The sequence below is a fragment of the Rasamsonia byssochlamydoides genome, assembly GCF_041956645.1.
Source record: "Rasamsonia byssochlamydoides strain NRRL 3658 unplaced genomic scaffold VTN77scaffold_70, whole genome shotgun sequence".
In the NCBI taxonomy this organism is placed as follows: Eukaryota; Fungi; Ascomycota; class Eurotiomycetes; order Eurotiales; family Trichocomaceae; genus Rasamsonia; species Rasamsonia byssochlamydoides.
In genome coordinates this window covers 115,598-131,724 of record NW_027192453.1, presented here as the reverse complement: position 1 = coordinate 131,724, position 16,127 = coordinate 115,598, and the positions used below count along the sequence as shown (strand labels likewise).

General features: G+C 49.3%; 7 protein-coding genes across 7 annotated transcripts; 2 read left to right on the top strand and 5 right to left on the bottom strand.

The window, feature by feature from the left end:
- Positions 1 to 24: 24 nt before the first annotated feature.
- On the bottom strand, positions 25 to 1,548 carry VTN77DRAFT_8364 (uncharacterized protein; the record flags this gene model as incomplete). The annotated part of the gene is made up of 3 exons (XM_069424854.1): positions 25 to 713; positions 917 to 1,198; positions 1,473 to 1,548. The coding sequence occupies 3 exons, from the start codon at positions 1,546 to 1,548 to the stop codon at positions 25 to 27; spliced, it is 1,047 nt and encodes a 348-aa protein (XP_069274778.1).
- Positions 1,549 to 3,304: 1,756 nt separating this feature from the next.
- VTN77DRAFT_8363 (uncharacterized protein) lies at positions 3,305 to 4,921 on the bottom strand (the record flags this gene model as incomplete). Its single annotated transcript, XM_069424853.1, has 3 exons — positions 3,305 to 3,747; positions 4,511 to 4,701; positions 4,758 to 4,921. 3 exons carry the CDS (start codon positions 4,919 to 4,921, stop codon positions 3,305 to 3,307), a joined length of 798 nt encoding a protein of 265 aa, XP_069274777.1.
- Positions 4,922 to 6,163: 1,242 nt separating this feature from the next.
- VTN77DRAFT_8362 (uncharacterized protein) lies at positions 6,164 to 6,574 on the top strand (the record flags this gene model as incomplete). The annotated part of the gene is made up of 2 exons (XM_069424852.1): positions 6,164 to 6,283; positions 6,398 to 6,574. 2 exons carry the CDS (start codon positions 6,164 to 6,166, stop codon positions 6,572 to 6,574), a joined length of 297 nt encoding a protein of 98 aa, XP_069274776.1.
- A 916-nt stretch (positions 6,575 to 7,490) lies between these two features.
- On the bottom strand, positions 7,491 to 8,437 carry VTN77DRAFT_8361 (uncharacterized protein; the record flags this gene model as incomplete). The annotated part of the gene is made up of 2 exons (XM_069424851.1): positions 7,491 to 7,789; positions 7,846 to 8,437. The coding sequence occupies 2 exons, from the start codon at positions 8,435 to 8,437 to the stop codon at positions 7,491 to 7,493; spliced, it is 891 nt and encodes a 296-aa protein (XP_069274775.1).
- A 1,376-nt stretch (positions 8,438 to 9,813) lies between these two features.
- On the bottom strand, positions 9,814 to 10,611 carry VTN77DRAFT_8360 (uncharacterized protein; the record flags this gene model as incomplete). The annotated part of the gene is made up of 1 exon (XM_069424850.1): positions 9,814 to 10,611. The coding sequence occupies one exon, from the start codon at positions 10,609 to 10,611 to the stop codon at positions 9,814 to 9,816; it is 798 nt and encodes a 265-aa protein (XP_069274774.1).
- Positions 10,612 to 11,350: 739 nt separating this feature from the next.
- Positions 11,351 to 12,190, bottom strand: VTN77DRAFT_8359 (uncharacterized protein; the record flags this gene model as incomplete). The annotated part of the gene is made up of 1 exon (XM_069424848.1): positions 11,351 to 12,190. One exon carries the CDS (start codon positions 12,188 to 12,190, stop codon positions 11,351 to 11,353), a length of 840 nt encoding a protein of 279 aa, XP_069274773.1.
- A 578-nt stretch (positions 12,191 to 12,768) lies between these two features.
- Positions 12,769 to 14,889, top strand: VTN77DRAFT_8358 (uncharacterized protein; the record flags this gene model as incomplete). Its single annotated transcript, XM_069424847.1, has 5 exons — positions 12,769 to 13,087; positions 13,154 to 13,230; positions 13,282 to 14,053; positions 14,119 to 14,592; positions 14,642 to 14,889. The coding sequence occupies 5 exons, from the start codon at positions 12,769 to 12,771 to the stop codon at positions 14,887 to 14,889; spliced, it is 1,890 nt and encodes a 629-aa protein (XP_069274772.1).
- Between the last annotated feature and the right edge of the window lie 1,238 nt (positions 14,890 to 16,127).

Below are 16,127 nucleotides of genomic sequence, written 5' to 3'. Positions count from 1 at the left end.
TTAGTATACAGAGGATGTATGTATTCAGTACCGTCCTCCCTCCCTCCCACAGATCTTCTCAAACACTTCCAGCGTATGCTCCCACACGCGTTTTCCTACACCACTGGACTGATACTCGCGGAGGAGCTTCTCCTTCTTATTCGGCGTCGAGCCGTCCCAATGGAGGAGATATGCCCCGCCGTCGGCGCCTGGAGCAGCTACAACGCTCTTCTCTGCTGCGCCAGCAGAAGAGGAGGCTTTGGGCGGATATGCCGGACTAGTCGCAGCATAGAGATGTCTCTCCCCGCTCTCCTCCAGAGGCACCATCCACGGCTTCATCAGACAACTCAGTCCACTGACGATCCCGCGCACAAGCGGATTGAACTCCCGCATCAGGTTCGTCTGCACGACGCCTGGGAACGCGTGGATGAATGTCGTGCGCGGGTGAGCGGCAGCCAGCTCGGACACGGCGAGCGACGACATGGTGATTGCGTGCGTGGCGGCGTTGGCGAGGCTGTAGTGCGATTTGAGCGAGAGGTCGTCGAGAAACAGACGGCCTTCGTCGCCGGTGCTGAGGACAGTGATGACGCGGGAGAGGTTAGTTTTAGTACCGTTGTTGCTGTTGCTGTTGCCTGCTGCTGCTGCGGCAGTCAGCAGTGGGAGCAGGTTGTGCACGAAGCGCATGCGCGAGTAGTAGTGCAGACTGAGCTTCTTGTCGAGGCCTTCGATGGTTTCTGTGATGACGGGTTAGTAGCTATCTAAGGACAGAGATGAAGCTGTATCGTATCGTATCGTATCGTATCTGCATGAAGATGCTGATACTGATGAGTAGAGATGGAATCACCAGATCATCATCGTATCAACACAAATCAGACCAAAAAAAGAATCAACAAATTGACAATTTCAAGCAATAAAAAAAATACTATACTATACTGACCATCCCTCCCCCTCGTCGTCAAAATCCCCGCACTCAAAAACAGCAAATTCACTTTCTCCTCCTTCGCTTTGATCTCGTCGCAAACAGCATCGACGTTCCGCAACAGCGAGACATCCTCGCTGCGGAGGAAGGAGATTTTCCCCTCCGGGTTCAGCGCGCGCAGCTCAGAGATGATCCGCGAGGCTTGCGTCTCGTTGCGCCCGACGAGGTAGACGCGTGGAGAGAGGGTGTGGCGGACGAAGGCGCGTGCGGTGGATTCGCCGATGCCGCTTGTTCCGCCGACTGGAGTTAAGTCAGAAGTTAGTCTTTTTTTTTTGGTGTTGGTTTTTGAGAAAGGAGTGAGTTGAGTTGAGTGGAGTTGAATTTTCAAGTAGATTAATTAGGTAGGCGATGTGAGATGGAATGAATGGTAGACGTAGATGTCGAGTGATCGATCACCAATTATCACCAAGAGGGATTGGATTGGATTGATCGAACTCATTCATTATCGGTATGTTATGTAGGTAGGTTATGTAGGTACGTAATAGAGAGATAGGTAGGTAGATAGCAGACATACCAAACACAGCAACCAAGCCCGGGCCCAGCTCTTTCAGCGACGCATTGTGCGCGCGGACCGTCTGGAGAGACACCATTTCGGTGTGCTTGCAGCTTTTGGCTCTTGCGATCGGGGAGTCCTTCCTTTCTGGTCTGGTCTAATAATCTGAATCAATCACTCTGAGTTCAATTAGAAGTCTGGTCTTGTTGACAGTTGACAGTTGCTGCTGCTGCTGCTGTCGTAAGCAAGCAAGGAGGCAGGGGAGGAAAGCAAGCTGCTTGATTGATTGCAGCTTCTGAAGAGGTAGGGTAGGCTGCTTGCTTGGCTTGCTGGATGGATGTAGTCGACGCAATCAACCAATCAATCAATACCAAAATAAGACCCTTTTTTTTTCATTCAAATCAATTAAAAAAGAAAAGGAAGAATTTGGAAGTGATTATTTAATTTTAATTTTAATTTTTTTTCCCCTCTGCCCTTCCAACAGACGCGCTGTAGCCGTCTTTTTAATAGGAGAGGTCATCATCAACGGCCGAATTCGTCCGTGGCGGGTTACCTAAATTAGACCAGTTTTGATTTTTCATCCGGAGATTAGATATCTTCTAACCTAACCCTAACCCTAACTAACATCTAAATGTGTACTGTACCTACCTAGGTACAGTACAGAGACCAATACAATGCCAATGGCATAATAAATTGATTAATTAAAGGCATAATACAAGAGAAGCAGAAATTAATGGCGCTCACTAGCTAGCAAACGTAGCTAGCTAGGTAGATAATAACTGACTCCCCACTGTGCCACGGTTGCTGTAACAGGACAGACAGACAGACAAGACAGCACAACAGTTGTATGTAAAACAATCGTAGCGTTTCAAAAATGGGGAGCACTGCACTGCACAGCATGAGAAAGTTTATGAAGTCAATGGAAAAAAAAAAGAAATGAAAACCCCAATGATTCAAGTTTTAACAATACAAATCCAAGTTGTACAGTACATACCATTGATTGAAATGATTTATGTACTGTACATGCATACAGTACCTAGCTAGGCAGGTAGATCTGACACAAGCTTCCAAGGCTAGATAGGGGTGGTTGTATTTAGATAGATAGCAGTCTCCTCGCCAGAGTATTATGTATTATGCCTAGTCAATTATTAATTGCTGCAATAGCAGAAATACTGCTGATCCTAATACTACCAGATAGAGACGTGTCTTATTAGTGATTGATGGGCGTAAAATTGGATTTTCTTTCCCTTGTTTGTAATGAGTCGATATTTTGCCAAAAAAGGAAAAAAAAGGTCTTCTTCAGATTTGAATATGTACGTTATGTATTCTTTAGAGGCCCTTAGGTACCTAGGTAAGTAAGCTCATGGCTAAGTTAGGGCTAGGGCAGCGCGCGGTGAGTCTCTCTCTCCATCACGATTCGAATCGAGGAAAAACCTTGACCATTAATTCATTCATAATGGTTAGATGGTTTCTTATGACTTACTTCACTCAAGAACTTAAGAAAAGAATAAGGACAAGTGAATCCAAATACAAATACAGATAAACCAACTATTTATTCCCATAATTCATATGAATACGGAGTATGTATTGATTTGTTTGTCTAATAATTAGGTGCATGTGTGTATATGCAGCAGCGGAAGGTGTATCAAACCTCGATAGCTAGATAGATTATGTATTGTACATGTATACAGATGTAATCAATGTTTGAACCAGAATTACAAGCCTTGGTTAGGAAAAAAAAAACTAGTCTAGTACCTATTTTCTTTTTCTTTCCTTTTTTTTTCCAGTTCTGTTCTCCTTTCTTCATCGATATCCCATCCCATCCCAGCTTCTATAAAAGCAGTGGTTAATTACTACATATCGTTCCAAAGATCCGGAAGAAGACTCAAAACACTCGCTGGATCCATGCTGATGTCGTCAAACGGCACCTCCGCTGTTTCTTCTGCAGGACTGTCATCCAGAAGGGGCGTTAATGATGATGATGATGTCGTGACTTCTGGCGGGAGGAATGTGATGTTGGTGCATCCGAATTCGAATTCCATCCCAGATGTTGTAGTGTGCCATGGGTCGGTAGGGATGTTCGTCATGAATGTTGGAAAAATATCATGCTGACTGGCGTAAAAGTTATTGTTGAAAGGAAAGTTGATGGGTGGAGGGATTGTGGGCGATGGAGGTAGGAGAGATAGGTCTGTCGAAATGGGAGAGTAGAGCTGCGGTGCTTCGTTGCAATGTTCTGCTGGGTTCGAGCTTGATGGGATGCTGGGAGGGAAGAAAGTAGAGTCGCCATGTTGAAGAACTTGAGGGGTGTCAAAAGTCGATGGTTTGATTCTGCTGAAAAGCAGCTCTCATGGGTTCCCGGGATATATTTAACGACGCCAACATGTGACTCGATAGCATTTGAGGGGTCTCCAGATGTATCGTAAGGCGTTCCAGTTGTACCGTAAGACGATCGACCGGTGGCAAGGCGCTAGTCTCGTTCTTTCCGGTTGAAAGTAAAACTGCCCACTTCTTCCGTCACGACCGAACGCGATTGACAAGTAATTCCGTCCAAATGGTGAGTAGAATGACCAGCCGAACAGTCCTGTCGTAAGGTTAAACCGTAAACGACCAGTTATCTTCATGGGCGGTGTTGGACGAGTGAGAGTGTAGTCGACGATATTTAATTCTCCAGCTTTTCTCACCGGGCCCAGTATCATTCCATGCTCCTTCCAGTAATCATTATCGAATCCTTCCGGTCAATCGGTCAATCGTTGTCTGGGGATTATTTGAGGGACTACTGCAACGTGCCTCTCCCGGTTGTATCTCGCATCTCCATATGTCGTTGGGTTGTTGCAAACGCCAAAGAAACAGGCCCGAAATATTCAAAATATTTCGTAACTTGTTCGTAAAAAAGACAACTGATGTTGAAAGTTCGACTTCCTCCCCAAAGCGTGACGTCTTTGGAAGGACAGAAGGGAGCCGGTGTAATGTCCGAACCTATCCTATGCATTGGTAAGTTGAGTTGTATAACGTATAACGATCTATTTGATCACTCTGGAGCCGTTATGTATTTGACATACCACGACAAGCCTTTTCAAATCGTATCAATTTATGAGAGGCAACTTGCTTGCCATTGTAGGAATAGACCGAATGTTTGTCATGCAAGTATGTCCCAGAAACTTTCAGTTCAGCGAGAAGGTTCAGTTTCTCCTCGGCTCGGACGTTCTTTTCAAGGTGCCACTCCTTGATTTTGCGCTTGTATTGCCTCTCCCTGAATGGTCTTTGTCACTGAACTGACAATAGCCAAATCCATGGACATGTACGTACGTTGCGCAAAAGTCATGTTCTACCTTCATAATCTCCCGGACCTTAGAAAGCGTCTTGCCCCCGGTCCGATACAACTTCGTGATGCGAGGTCTCTGTTCCTGCCACTTGTGCCCCGGTAATCGTCGAGCCCGCTCAAGGTTCTTGTCATCTTTTTGTGGAGACATGGTGGGCAGTCTAACCATTGCAAAAATGAAGTATTGAAGTATTCACTGCTCGAGTGAGCTGGACTAGGGCTCTTATAAGGACTTCATCTTGAGGTAAGGCTGAGGTCACACAAGAAGAACAGCTAGAACGCGAAAGGACCTCTGATTCCAACGAAAGGACCATGACCCGTGAGGCTGAGCAACGTCTGGGTAAGGCTAACTGCATCAGTTCAATGACTACAGCAAAGGACCTACCTGGACATTACTTCCACCGAAAGGACCATCACTGTGGCGCGGGAGGGCATTGCGTCGCACAAACGGACGGATGCATGAAGACGATCAAGACTCGAGGAATACTATTGATGATTCACATCGACGGCTTCTTCCGGTCCAATGTCTGCACGAGCAAAGGGACCGCCAAGGCTGAAAAAGGATCTGTCCCTGAGTAGACAGGACTTCAACCAAAAGGACCGTCACCCGTGTGGCGCGGGAGTGCAATATGTTGCACAAGTGGATGGACACATCGGGACAAGCAAAAGTTAATCAAGCAATACTATTGATGATTCTTTGTAGGTTGTATGAAGTGAAGGATTGACAAGCTGGGAATCCATTAGTCCGCAATCTCGAGCAAGTAGGCAGGCAAGCAAGAAAGAAGGAGGGGAGGAAAGAGTCTTCCGCCGCAAAACTTGCGCGCACACTTTCTGCAAGCAGAGTCACATCGTCAATCGATGCATCCTTGGACTCGAAACGAACATGAAACCTGAAACACCAACTAGCTAGCTCTCTTCGCCACAGGGACAGTGGCTAGGCTGCTAGGACCAAAAGAGGCAGCCTTGCAAAAGGACCTTATTAGGTACCTTAGGTAGGTACCTACCTATGCAGAAGGACCTTCAAAAGGACCAGACCGTCAGTACAGTCATAGTATCCAGTCATACCTGTCTTGAAGAGATCACTGCATTCACTGTCAAGGATAGGCGATGTTTTTGGTAAATATTTAAGGGGCTTCAGGACGCCAGGTCGTCCACTATCTTCATTCTGTTATTGCATTGAATTGGTTTTGTGTCGAGGTCAGAGAGAGTCTGAAAGGCAGGAGTCAATCAATCAATTAATACCAAGGAAGAATTGATTATCATCTGGCCATTCTCTTACATTACCTCCTTCCCTCCTTTCACTGCCACTACCTCTCTTCTTCCCGAGTACAGCCACCTTCGTCGAAGAAATAATTCAATCCAACAACAAGACAAAGGTCTTTAGACGACAATAATGGTGCTCTCTCTCGAATTGAGCATCTCCATAGTCGCCCTCATCGTCGCTATCTTCGGCGTCGTGTCCCAGGTCTGCAGCAACTATCTAGCTGGCGGGCTTCAGAAGACGATGGATGAGGTAAGTCCTAATCTAACCTAGTCAGTCAGTCCTGTATCATGTTTTCTGCGCATACATACATGTACATACATACATGCTTTGAAACTGCTGATCTGACATATTCATGCTCATCAGGGCACGAAATCACTAAGAGATATCGTGGCACTGCTCAAAGAACTCAACAAGCTCAATAAGAAGCACCGCGAGCGTCTCGAGGGATTCTTCTACTACCCCGGCTCCTCCTCGTCAAAGTCCAAGTCCTCCTCAGAGTCTCCTTCCTTCTTCAACCCCTCTGCTGCCTTCCAAGTCTAGACTCTAAATCTAAATTACGATGGGAAATTTTACATCATGGGGAAGGGCGAGTTGGCTATTTGATTTTGATTTTGATTTGATTTGACTGTATCTATACACATCACGTACTGTACGAGTACTCTGCATTCTGATTCTGTATTCTGTATTCTGCATGTTTGAAGTTCATCCTGTGATCATATCAGATTAATAGATGTGATGAGATTAGATTAGATTAGATCCGATCAAAACTCTATGGGATTCACTACCTGGCTACCTATGTAGATATTATCTTGACTACATTGGAAGAGTTATTGATCTCTCTTTCCTTTTTCTCCCTTTTTTGCGTAATTTACAAAAAGAGTTTTTTTTTTTAAAAAAAACATGCTACATACAAATATACAAAACCAAGCCTAACCTTTACACTATACCATACCATACGATATGATATCAGATCCGAATCAACCAAATAATTTCCTGTTAACTAATATGATACATCACTTGGGCAAAGCGAACTCTCTCTCTCTCTCTCTCTCTCTCTCGAGGGGGGTATCTATCTATCTATAAGCGTCGAGATCGGTCGGTTGGTCGATTTGGCGGTTTTCCGTTCGTGAATAACATGACCATACTATACTATATATGGAGTGTGGAGTGGATTGAGATTCGTGCCTATTGTAAAATCTGATATCGTAGTACGATAATCATCCCGTGAACTGGGCCAGCGACTCATGGCTGGTATGTGTGGCGGCCCACCATAGTTGGGCGAGCTTAGGCTTTTCCAGAAGAACTCTGCGGAGCAGAAATTTCGTTTTAGGCCTTGTAAAAAGGCCTTTGTATAAGCGTCTTGAACCACACAGGCCAAGGACACGGGTGACACTGGTCTGAAGGCTGGCAGGAATTCTGCAGTAACACGAGCTATGTCTGGTGGAAGATGCTCCGGCTACGCGGGAGGGTAACAGTCCTCATCATCGTCATCATCGACGTCGTCGACTTTGTCGGGATCAGCACGGCGCTGTTCCCGCGGTGCCCGCACACAGACAAGCTCGATCTGCACGTCGTCGGCACTGTTCAACGGAGCACTGCCCCAGCTGGGCCCTCGCGAGAAGATGCCAACCGCCACCTGGACCGCCTGTTCCGGAGGGGTTGTATTCTGGATGTACCACGTCCTCCATGGGAAGGCACTGCTTCCGGGATAGTCGACCGTGATCGTCTGATCCAGCTCGTTCTCTTCGACGAACGCTGTTTTAATGCCATCAGTATACCACCCTGGACAAGATGAGACGATGGAAGCATACATTTAACTGGAATCACGTCGACTTGAAAAAGGGACGTTGGACAAGATGGTATCGTCGGAGGGGGCTGCCTCTCGCTCATCTGCTGCAAGACAGCCTCTAGAGGGCTGCTGTAATAGACACCCGACGCGGCGAGGTCGTAGATGGAATTCCGGAGGTATGCCTTCAGATTCTGCGAGCATTGGGGTCCCCAGACGCCGTCGCAACCGTGGTTCTCACCACCTCGATATCCCGTGAGATTTCCTATCCGCAGCGCGATCTCTGTCGTGCGGTTGGCCTGAACAGGGCTGCTGCCAACCCTGCTCTGGTCGTACTGCAGCCAGAAGCTCACTTTGATCATCGGTCCACGGTCCGCCGCGGGTAACAGTTGCTGCTCGGGATCCGATGGGGCCTGCGCATCGAAGCCGTAGAAGAAACTGATCGGGCTCGAGAAAAGCGGTTCGAAGGCCACAGGGACAGAGACCAGGGCGAGGGGATCAATACATCCGGCATCGTTGAAGTCGCAGATCAGAGCAATAGCTGGGCTGATGAGTTGCAGAAGGATGATAGCCAGGACGGCGGTCACCGTCCATCGCTTCGAGGGCGGGGATCTCATCTCCGCGAGCTCTTAGGACACTGACACTGGGGTCGCCTCCAGAGGCGACAACGAGGCGAGGATCGAGAGGTGAAGGGGCATGACCACCATGTCAATCCTCAGATAAAAAGCCGCAGACTGAAGGAAAAGCAAGAAAAACTGGACGAGAGAGGAGCGGTAGGTATGGATGGGTCTGATTCGCGGCTAAATTAGTGAGGTCGCAGAGTATCATACGCAATCACAAGCAGAGACTGGTCACTGGACCACCTACGCAGTACGGAGGACGGAAGATGCTATTAGTATTAGTACGACTTCGTACGGTCCCCGCAGTGCGGTGTTTCTGGCTTAATTGACTCCACTCCAATGACCCCCTTATCGATCAGATGGATATGCCACCCTCATCATCCTGATTATCGCAGTGAACTTGAGTTTTATGTAATCTTATCCCGCCTTTTTTTTTCCCCATTCATTGCAGGCTTGCTGTAGCGCCGTGACTGGGATACATGCTGGAATAATATTATTGATATCTTCGATTGTCAGGATCCTATCCGACTCCTATACAAATAATGACGATAAGGAGGTGGAAACTGAAATTGATATCCTCTCGAGGTTTTATATGATCTTGTTTCTATCTACATCAGAAGTAGAAGCTATCATGTACTTAAGTACCTAGGTGTGCCTAAGAGGCACGTGACATGGATCGTATGAAGCTCTCCTAGATCTCAAGATAATTCTTATCTTTGTAATCGCCAGACAATATGATAATAGTCTTTCTATGGGGAGAGACAGTTAGCATGTGATAGCGAAGATCTATTGCTGTCTGTCATAGAAAACATCATGTGCAACCAAAAGCACATAGCCAGGAGACGACCAGTGCTATGTGTGGCTGCTTCTTTAAAATTCTACTAGTTCTTACCTCTCCACCCCCAGCCATCGGCGCATCTTAGCCATAGATTACTGCAGAAGGATACGAAATGCATTAAAGATCAATAGTAATACCATTGACAGTGTCAAGAGAAAAGAATGGATCCCTATTGTACATACACAAACACGCTTCGAATTCCCCCCTCAAGACAAGACAAGGGAGAGAAGCCATAGAGTGGAATTGCTTTCCATCAATTCATCCGTCCGTCATAAACCCTTCCCCATTCATATTATACATGCATGATACATAGATTCGTTTCTGCGCGTTTTTCCCTGGCCTTTGCCGATTCAGCCGTATATAAGAGGGATAAGTTTGTCAAAGATGGTGTGAAGACCGGTGTGAAGACAGTGGAGAGCGTCGCTCATCCAAAGAAAGATAAATCCAAAACTCCCGAACGCCGCGCTGTAATGCACACAAAAGAGACGAGAGGGGTCTTTTCCTTCATTATGGAGAACTCCCGATGGATCGATCTTCAATCGTCCTCCTCCGCATATGCATGCTCCTTCATGCTGTTCCCATGCATCCAGGCTCGCTTCCACGTGCCCTCGGCCCCAAGAGCTGCCGCCTCGCGATCCTGTCGCATGCCCTCGAGGACGCCGACGATTCCGCCATTCCGCAGTCGCTCCAGGACCACATTCATCCCTTGCTTGCTTCGCAAAATGGCGTCGCGCGTCCTGGTGACCCCAATGAGCTCGATGGTCCGTTGGATGCCGGCCGTCGACAACGACGAGAAAAGACCACGCCTGGGAACATCCTCCTCAATCTCAACCGTCTGGTCAGCTGTATCAGCTTTCCGTCTCAGCAACCTTCCCTGACCCAATCGCGAGCGGAAGGTGACCGTCGTGCGGACCGTCGTGCGCTCATCGTTCGAGCTGCCCACGCCCAAGTCCGTCTCCGCGCCGGACTGGCGTTGATAGACCTGTCTTTCCACGACGCTCAGAATCCCCGTCCACTCCATATTGCGAGATTCGGTCGTCATCCAGCCTTCCTGGACATCGACGACGGTCGTTTCGAGAATGTAGCTCTGGCCGGAATTGTCGGACCCTCCGATGCCCTTGGGGAGAAACTTCAGCAGGGCGGAGGGGATTTTCGATTTCTTCAGATGCAGCCTCGTGGTATGGAGGCGTTTGGTCTCTGGATCGACATAGCGGTCGATAACGTCAGAGGTCAGGACATGGCGGGAGTAAGGGTTGGGATAGCGGAGGAAGTAGGCGAGGGAGACGGCAGGGAAGGAGTAGTCGTAGCTGAAGACATTCTCGAAGAACTTCATGGTTGCAGAATCGACATCTTCTGGTGTGGGAGTTTGGTTGAGAGACGGAAGACAGCTGCTGGTGCTGCTGCTGCTGGGAGGAGCTCGTGCTCTTTTTCTCTCTTCCGTGCTGGTCTTATAGAACTCCCGAGCCTCCGACGGCTTCCTGTTGGTTCTGCCAGCTTCATTCGGTTCGGCGCTTAACCGCTTCGGTCATGCGGGGTTGGACGTCTGGAGTCACGTGAGGAAGTCGACTTGCCAACCAAGACGCGCTGGGCGGCTTAATTGTGATCTTAACACGAATCAAGACTCCATCATGAGATCATCCATTGCTCCTAGCCTGGCTAATTGGGCGGCCAATTGGTAGAGATGCAAGTGGCACTTGTCAAGAGAGTGTGTGCGTAATCCTGTTGATGCAAGTAGGCTTGTTTTGTCATCAGGTGCCTGGTGTTTTAATTAAAACCAACTGTGAGAGTCGGTGTCGCGGCCAGTGGCACCGTAGATATAAAGAATCAAATAATCCTTTACATAGTAGTGCTGGAAGTGGAGAAGATATCCATCAACGTTGCTGAATTCCTAGCTTGTAAGCAATATATGTCATCCAATGGACTCGTCTTATCCTGTCCAGAAGCTGGCTATTAATCTCTTCTTTCTCTTTTTATAGATACATGGCAAGGGTGCCTGCCCTGCCCTTCGATGATTATCTGCTCCTCCAAGCAGTAATTGATACAACTCACGGACCACAAGTCCCTTTGAATGGTCATGTCTTCAAAACAACTACAGCCGGGATGAATCCTCTCACCCCGTTACTCAGCCAGCACTCCTCTCCATCTACAAGATCCTCTGCTCTGACGACTTGCTCTACGCAAAATCCGTGATCGAGAGCATACCGTCGCGTTACGCCGGCGTTTCCGCCACTGGACAGTGGTGGTGTCACCCACTTGTCGTTATTTGTATCTTCTTCCTTGCTGCCAGAGCCGGAGACATCTGCACGACGTTGTCGAAAATACGGCGTTGTAATGCTCCCCTCCATAATCTCCCCCTGGGGATTGACCAACAGGACCTCCAGCGGATCTTGCGGAGATTGAATCCCCGCGCGCTCTCGCGCAGCCGCGTAAACCTCTCGGGCCGTGGTTTTATGTGTGGTGAAAGCTGAAGGAGAGGTTGTTTGCGAATCCACGTAGAGGCGCCACGGGAAGTTTGGATTGAGTGATGTATGGACTTGAAAGGAAGACGGAATGAAAAGAGACTCAGGAGGACATGATGTCGTGGGATGGACAGCGACAGTACAGCTTCCTTTACTGTCCACGACAATGCGTAGTCTCCATGGCTTTGTCCTGTCAAGAATAAAGGTGTCGAGAGTTTGTGCGAATTGGGTTAAATCTCTTTGGAGGAATGCAATCGCCTCTTGCCACTCGAAGTGAATCGCAGCATTGAGAAGACGGTCTCGATGATAGCGAAGGAGGTAATAGGGCGAGTCCCTGGGTTCGGGATAGCTGGATCCAGCCTTGCGTACAATGGCATCGGGAAGATCTGGGTCGAAGCGGAGGGAAGATATGATTTGGAATGCACCTGCCATGTCAGACCCAGAGACTGTCATTAGTAAAAAGCAAACAATGACAATATCGGTGGCTGATCATGAAAGAAAAACAGGGTGCGTCGATTCGACCTGTCTGGCTTGTGGGTTTGGGCTGCGTCCCACAACGCATAGTCCGCAAAGTGATCACGAGCCGCGACTCGGATGATCTTCAAGCAGGTTCACTGCAAGTATGTTGAGAGAGAAAGCTCCTCAGGAATGAGCTCCACAGCTAAGGCAAAGAACTCCGTTGAGAGAGGTGCAGCGAGACCGTGACTATTATTAAAAGCCGGCATCTGTGCTCAAAACGATGCGTGCGGGCGGCCATGGGGACAGCGAACAACGAACCAATGGGGCAACGGGACGAACCAAAGCGGCTGCTGGATTCCTCGATCGCAACAATAATAACTTTTCAGGTCCGTACCTAGATAGCCTCCAGCTGCTCTTCTCGAGTCAGGCCTCGCCCTCCATTCCCGTTTCTGGCACCCTTGCTCGCCATTTTCTTTAATTTCTCCCTTTTCCTTTGCTTCGTTTAGGGAAATTGTATAATTGTTATAATCAGACGAAGGCTGCCGGTGCCGGAAAATCCGTCCCCGCCCACCATGTCCAACGGAGTGCCTTCAGCGAAGCCCGTGCAGAATGTGATTGTCGACACATCGTCACTCTCTTCATCGTCGTCGACGTCAGTCTGGGATCGTATCTCGAAATGGGTATCGGAGAATAAAGCGCTCGTCTACACCGTTGCCGGTGTCGCAGTGGTCGTGACGAGCGCAGGTGTGGTCTACTATCTTTCAGAATCGAGCAAGCCCAGTCAGGAGGCAGCGCCGGCTGAGAAGAGGAAGAGCAAGAAGGAAAGACGGAAGGAGAAGAAGAAGGCCGAAGAGGAGAAGAAAGCCAAGGAAGAGAAAGCCGCTGCCGAGGGTATGTATCTAGCTTTTTTTTTTCCCATCTTGAATCAAGACAAATTTTCTCTGACGGGGACTTCAGAGTCCAAGAAGAAGGCTGAAGAGTCTGAGGAACTACCTGAAATTGATGAGACTACTGTCGCATCTTTGTCGGAAGAGGTACGTTGCTGCGCCTGGGCGATCGTCTGGCCTAGCTAATACCGGAAGCAGACGCGGAAAGCCTATGCTGCAAAGCTGAAGGCAGCTGGCAACAAAGCCTATGGCTCTAAGGACTACAACAGGGCAATTGAGCTGTATGGTAAAGCCATCCTTTGCAAACCAGACCCCGTGTATTACTCGAACCGTGCCGCCTGTTACAATGTCTTGTCAGAATGGGACAAGGTAGTCGAGGACACCACTGCCGCGCTCGCCATGGACAGTGAATACGTCAAGGCCCTCAACCGACGAGCGATCGCCTACGAGCATCTTGGCAAGTACAATGAGGCCCTTCTCGATTTCACTGCCAGCTGCATCATCGACGGTTTCTCCAACGACTCTAGCCGGAATGCCCTCGAGAGACTGCTCAAGAAGGTTGCGGAGAAGAAGGGGAAGGCGATCATGGAGGCCAAGGGCAAGAAACTCCCTAGCGCCACATTCGTCTCTAACTATCTCCAGAGCTTCCGTCCTAAGCCTATGCCAGCCGGTCTTGAGGACATCGAGGACCTGGATGAGGAGACCGGCAAGGGACAGTTACGGAAAGGTTACCTTGCGATGGCCAAGAAGACTGGTGAAGGCTATGAGGAGGCTGCTAGGGCCTTTGAGAGGGCTCTCGAGCTGGGTGATTTGGGTGAATACGAGGCTGAGGCTCTGAACATGCGAGCTACATTTACGTATCTTCAGGGCGATGCCCAAGCTGCCCTGGCTGATCTCAACAAGAGTGTCGAGCTCCAGCCGTCCTTGGTGCAGAGCTACATCAAGCGTGCTAGCTTGCATCTCGAGTTAGGTGCGTTCCATTTTTAGTCTTGACCCGTGAATCGACGATATGGCGCATGTGCTAACTAGGAGCAGGCAACAAGGATGCGGCAGCCGATGACTTCGAACTGGCAATTACGCATAACAAGGATGACCCTGACATCTACTATCACCGCGCACAGTTGCACTTCATCCTTGGCGAGTTTGCTGAGGCGGCCAAGGACTACCAGAAGTCAATCGACCTTGACCGGAGCTTTATCTACTCACACATCCAACTTGGAGTGACGCAGTACAAGATGGGTTCGGTGGCCTCGGCCATGGCGACGTTCAGGCGCTCCGTCAAGAACTTTGAAGATGTGCCGGATGTCTACAACTACTATGGAGAGCTGCTGCTTGACCAGCAAAACTTCGCCGAAGCGATTCAGAAGTTCGACAAGGCCGTGGAGATGGAGAAGCAGAGCAAGCCAATGGGCATCAATGTGCTGCCTTTGATCAACAAGGCTCTGGCTTTGTTCCAATGGAAGCATGACTTCCAAGAGGCGGAGAGTTTGTGTCAAAAGGCCCTGATCAGTAAGTGGCTCTACATCACATCATGAGCGTGCAAGCTAACCGAGTGTAGTTGATCCCGAATGCGACATTGCCGTGGGTACGATGGCCCAGCTGCTTCTGCAGCAGGGCAAGGTAGCCGAGGCACTCAAGTACTTCGAGAGAGCAGCCGAACTGGCCCGGACGGAAGGCGAGGTGATCAACGCTATCTCCTACGCCGAGGCCACGCGTACGCAGTTGGAAGTTCAGCAGAAATACCCGCAACTGGCGGCGCGTCTGCAAAGCATGGGTGCCAGCTTCGGCGGTCCCCCTGGGTTTTAAGGAAGGGGTTGTGCGAATTCGCGACAAAAGTGTGTGGTTAAATTCTCTTCTCTCTTTGGAGTTTTAGACAATGGTGCTCTTCTCTTCCCTGTTCTCCATCGTGCCATCCATTCGCGGGTGGACAACTTGCATGTCCGGTCTCTCCCTGTCTGGTTCGATTTATCCTTGGCTCTTCCCTGCATTTGTACGTAATATTGTTGTGTCTTTGCGTCTCGTGGTATTTCTTTTTCTTCACATTTTTTGTCTTCTGCATGGCGGCTGCTGCTGCTGTATTGGTTTTCCATCGAGCGCTGAGTATTTTGGATGCCAGGAGAGGCAGGGTGCAAGATCCGAACCATGCGTGCACCGCGATCTGTGTGTAGCTTTTGGTAGGCAGAGGGGAACCGAGACTGGATGTACGATAACAATTGTACCTAGGCTACCGAGATGCGTGGATCAGGCACGAAGCTTTTCCTGCTCCTTCCTAGAACGGTAGGACCCATCCTTCCCATCCCTTATCGGAGGCTGCGGGTCCTTATCAGGCAAGAGCCATCAGCTGCCGTCAGGTGACAGGCCAGCGGGGTGGCCCGGAGCGGCCTAGCGTGGGTCTCCAGGCATCGCTGGTCAGACATCATCGTCATCCTCCGTTCCGTTATCATCATCATGACTGCTCTCCCCCCCCATCCTTCTAGTCATCGCCAAATCTAAATCTCTGGCAGGCACGGATCGTGATTATGACAGTCACCGCTGTCTCTGTTTAAGTACCTCCAACCTGCCTGCCTAAAGTAGCATGAGTTCTTCGGTCGTAGTTGCACAACTGGACGCTTTGTTCCGTTGTAGTTCCCGATCACAGTTTGTAGGACCGAACAGACTGTTATCGACTTGATTCAGGCTCTTAGGCATACTTCCGCTGATGGCGTAGCCAGGCCGCGAACCTAGCCAGATCCGCGGAAACTGAGGTAATAAGGGAAGCAAGATCCCTCCAGGCAGCTCAAGTGACTTGCGCTCATCCATTCACCCCGCTCGCCCGTGTCGAGTCATCCTCTCAGCCCAGAAGCCATATCCGCAGCCTGTCTCCCATCATTGGCCGCCCACTTTTCCAGCTGCCAGCGGATCGCATCCCTACAGGCCAGGAGTCGAGACAATTCATCCGTCAGGCTTGCTCGCGCATCTGCCTTCCAGGCCTTGGGTGCTCGTGCCCCTCAAGGCTCAACATCCATCTTGCCTTCCCTCCCCCACCTCTCTTACTTCTGTCATCT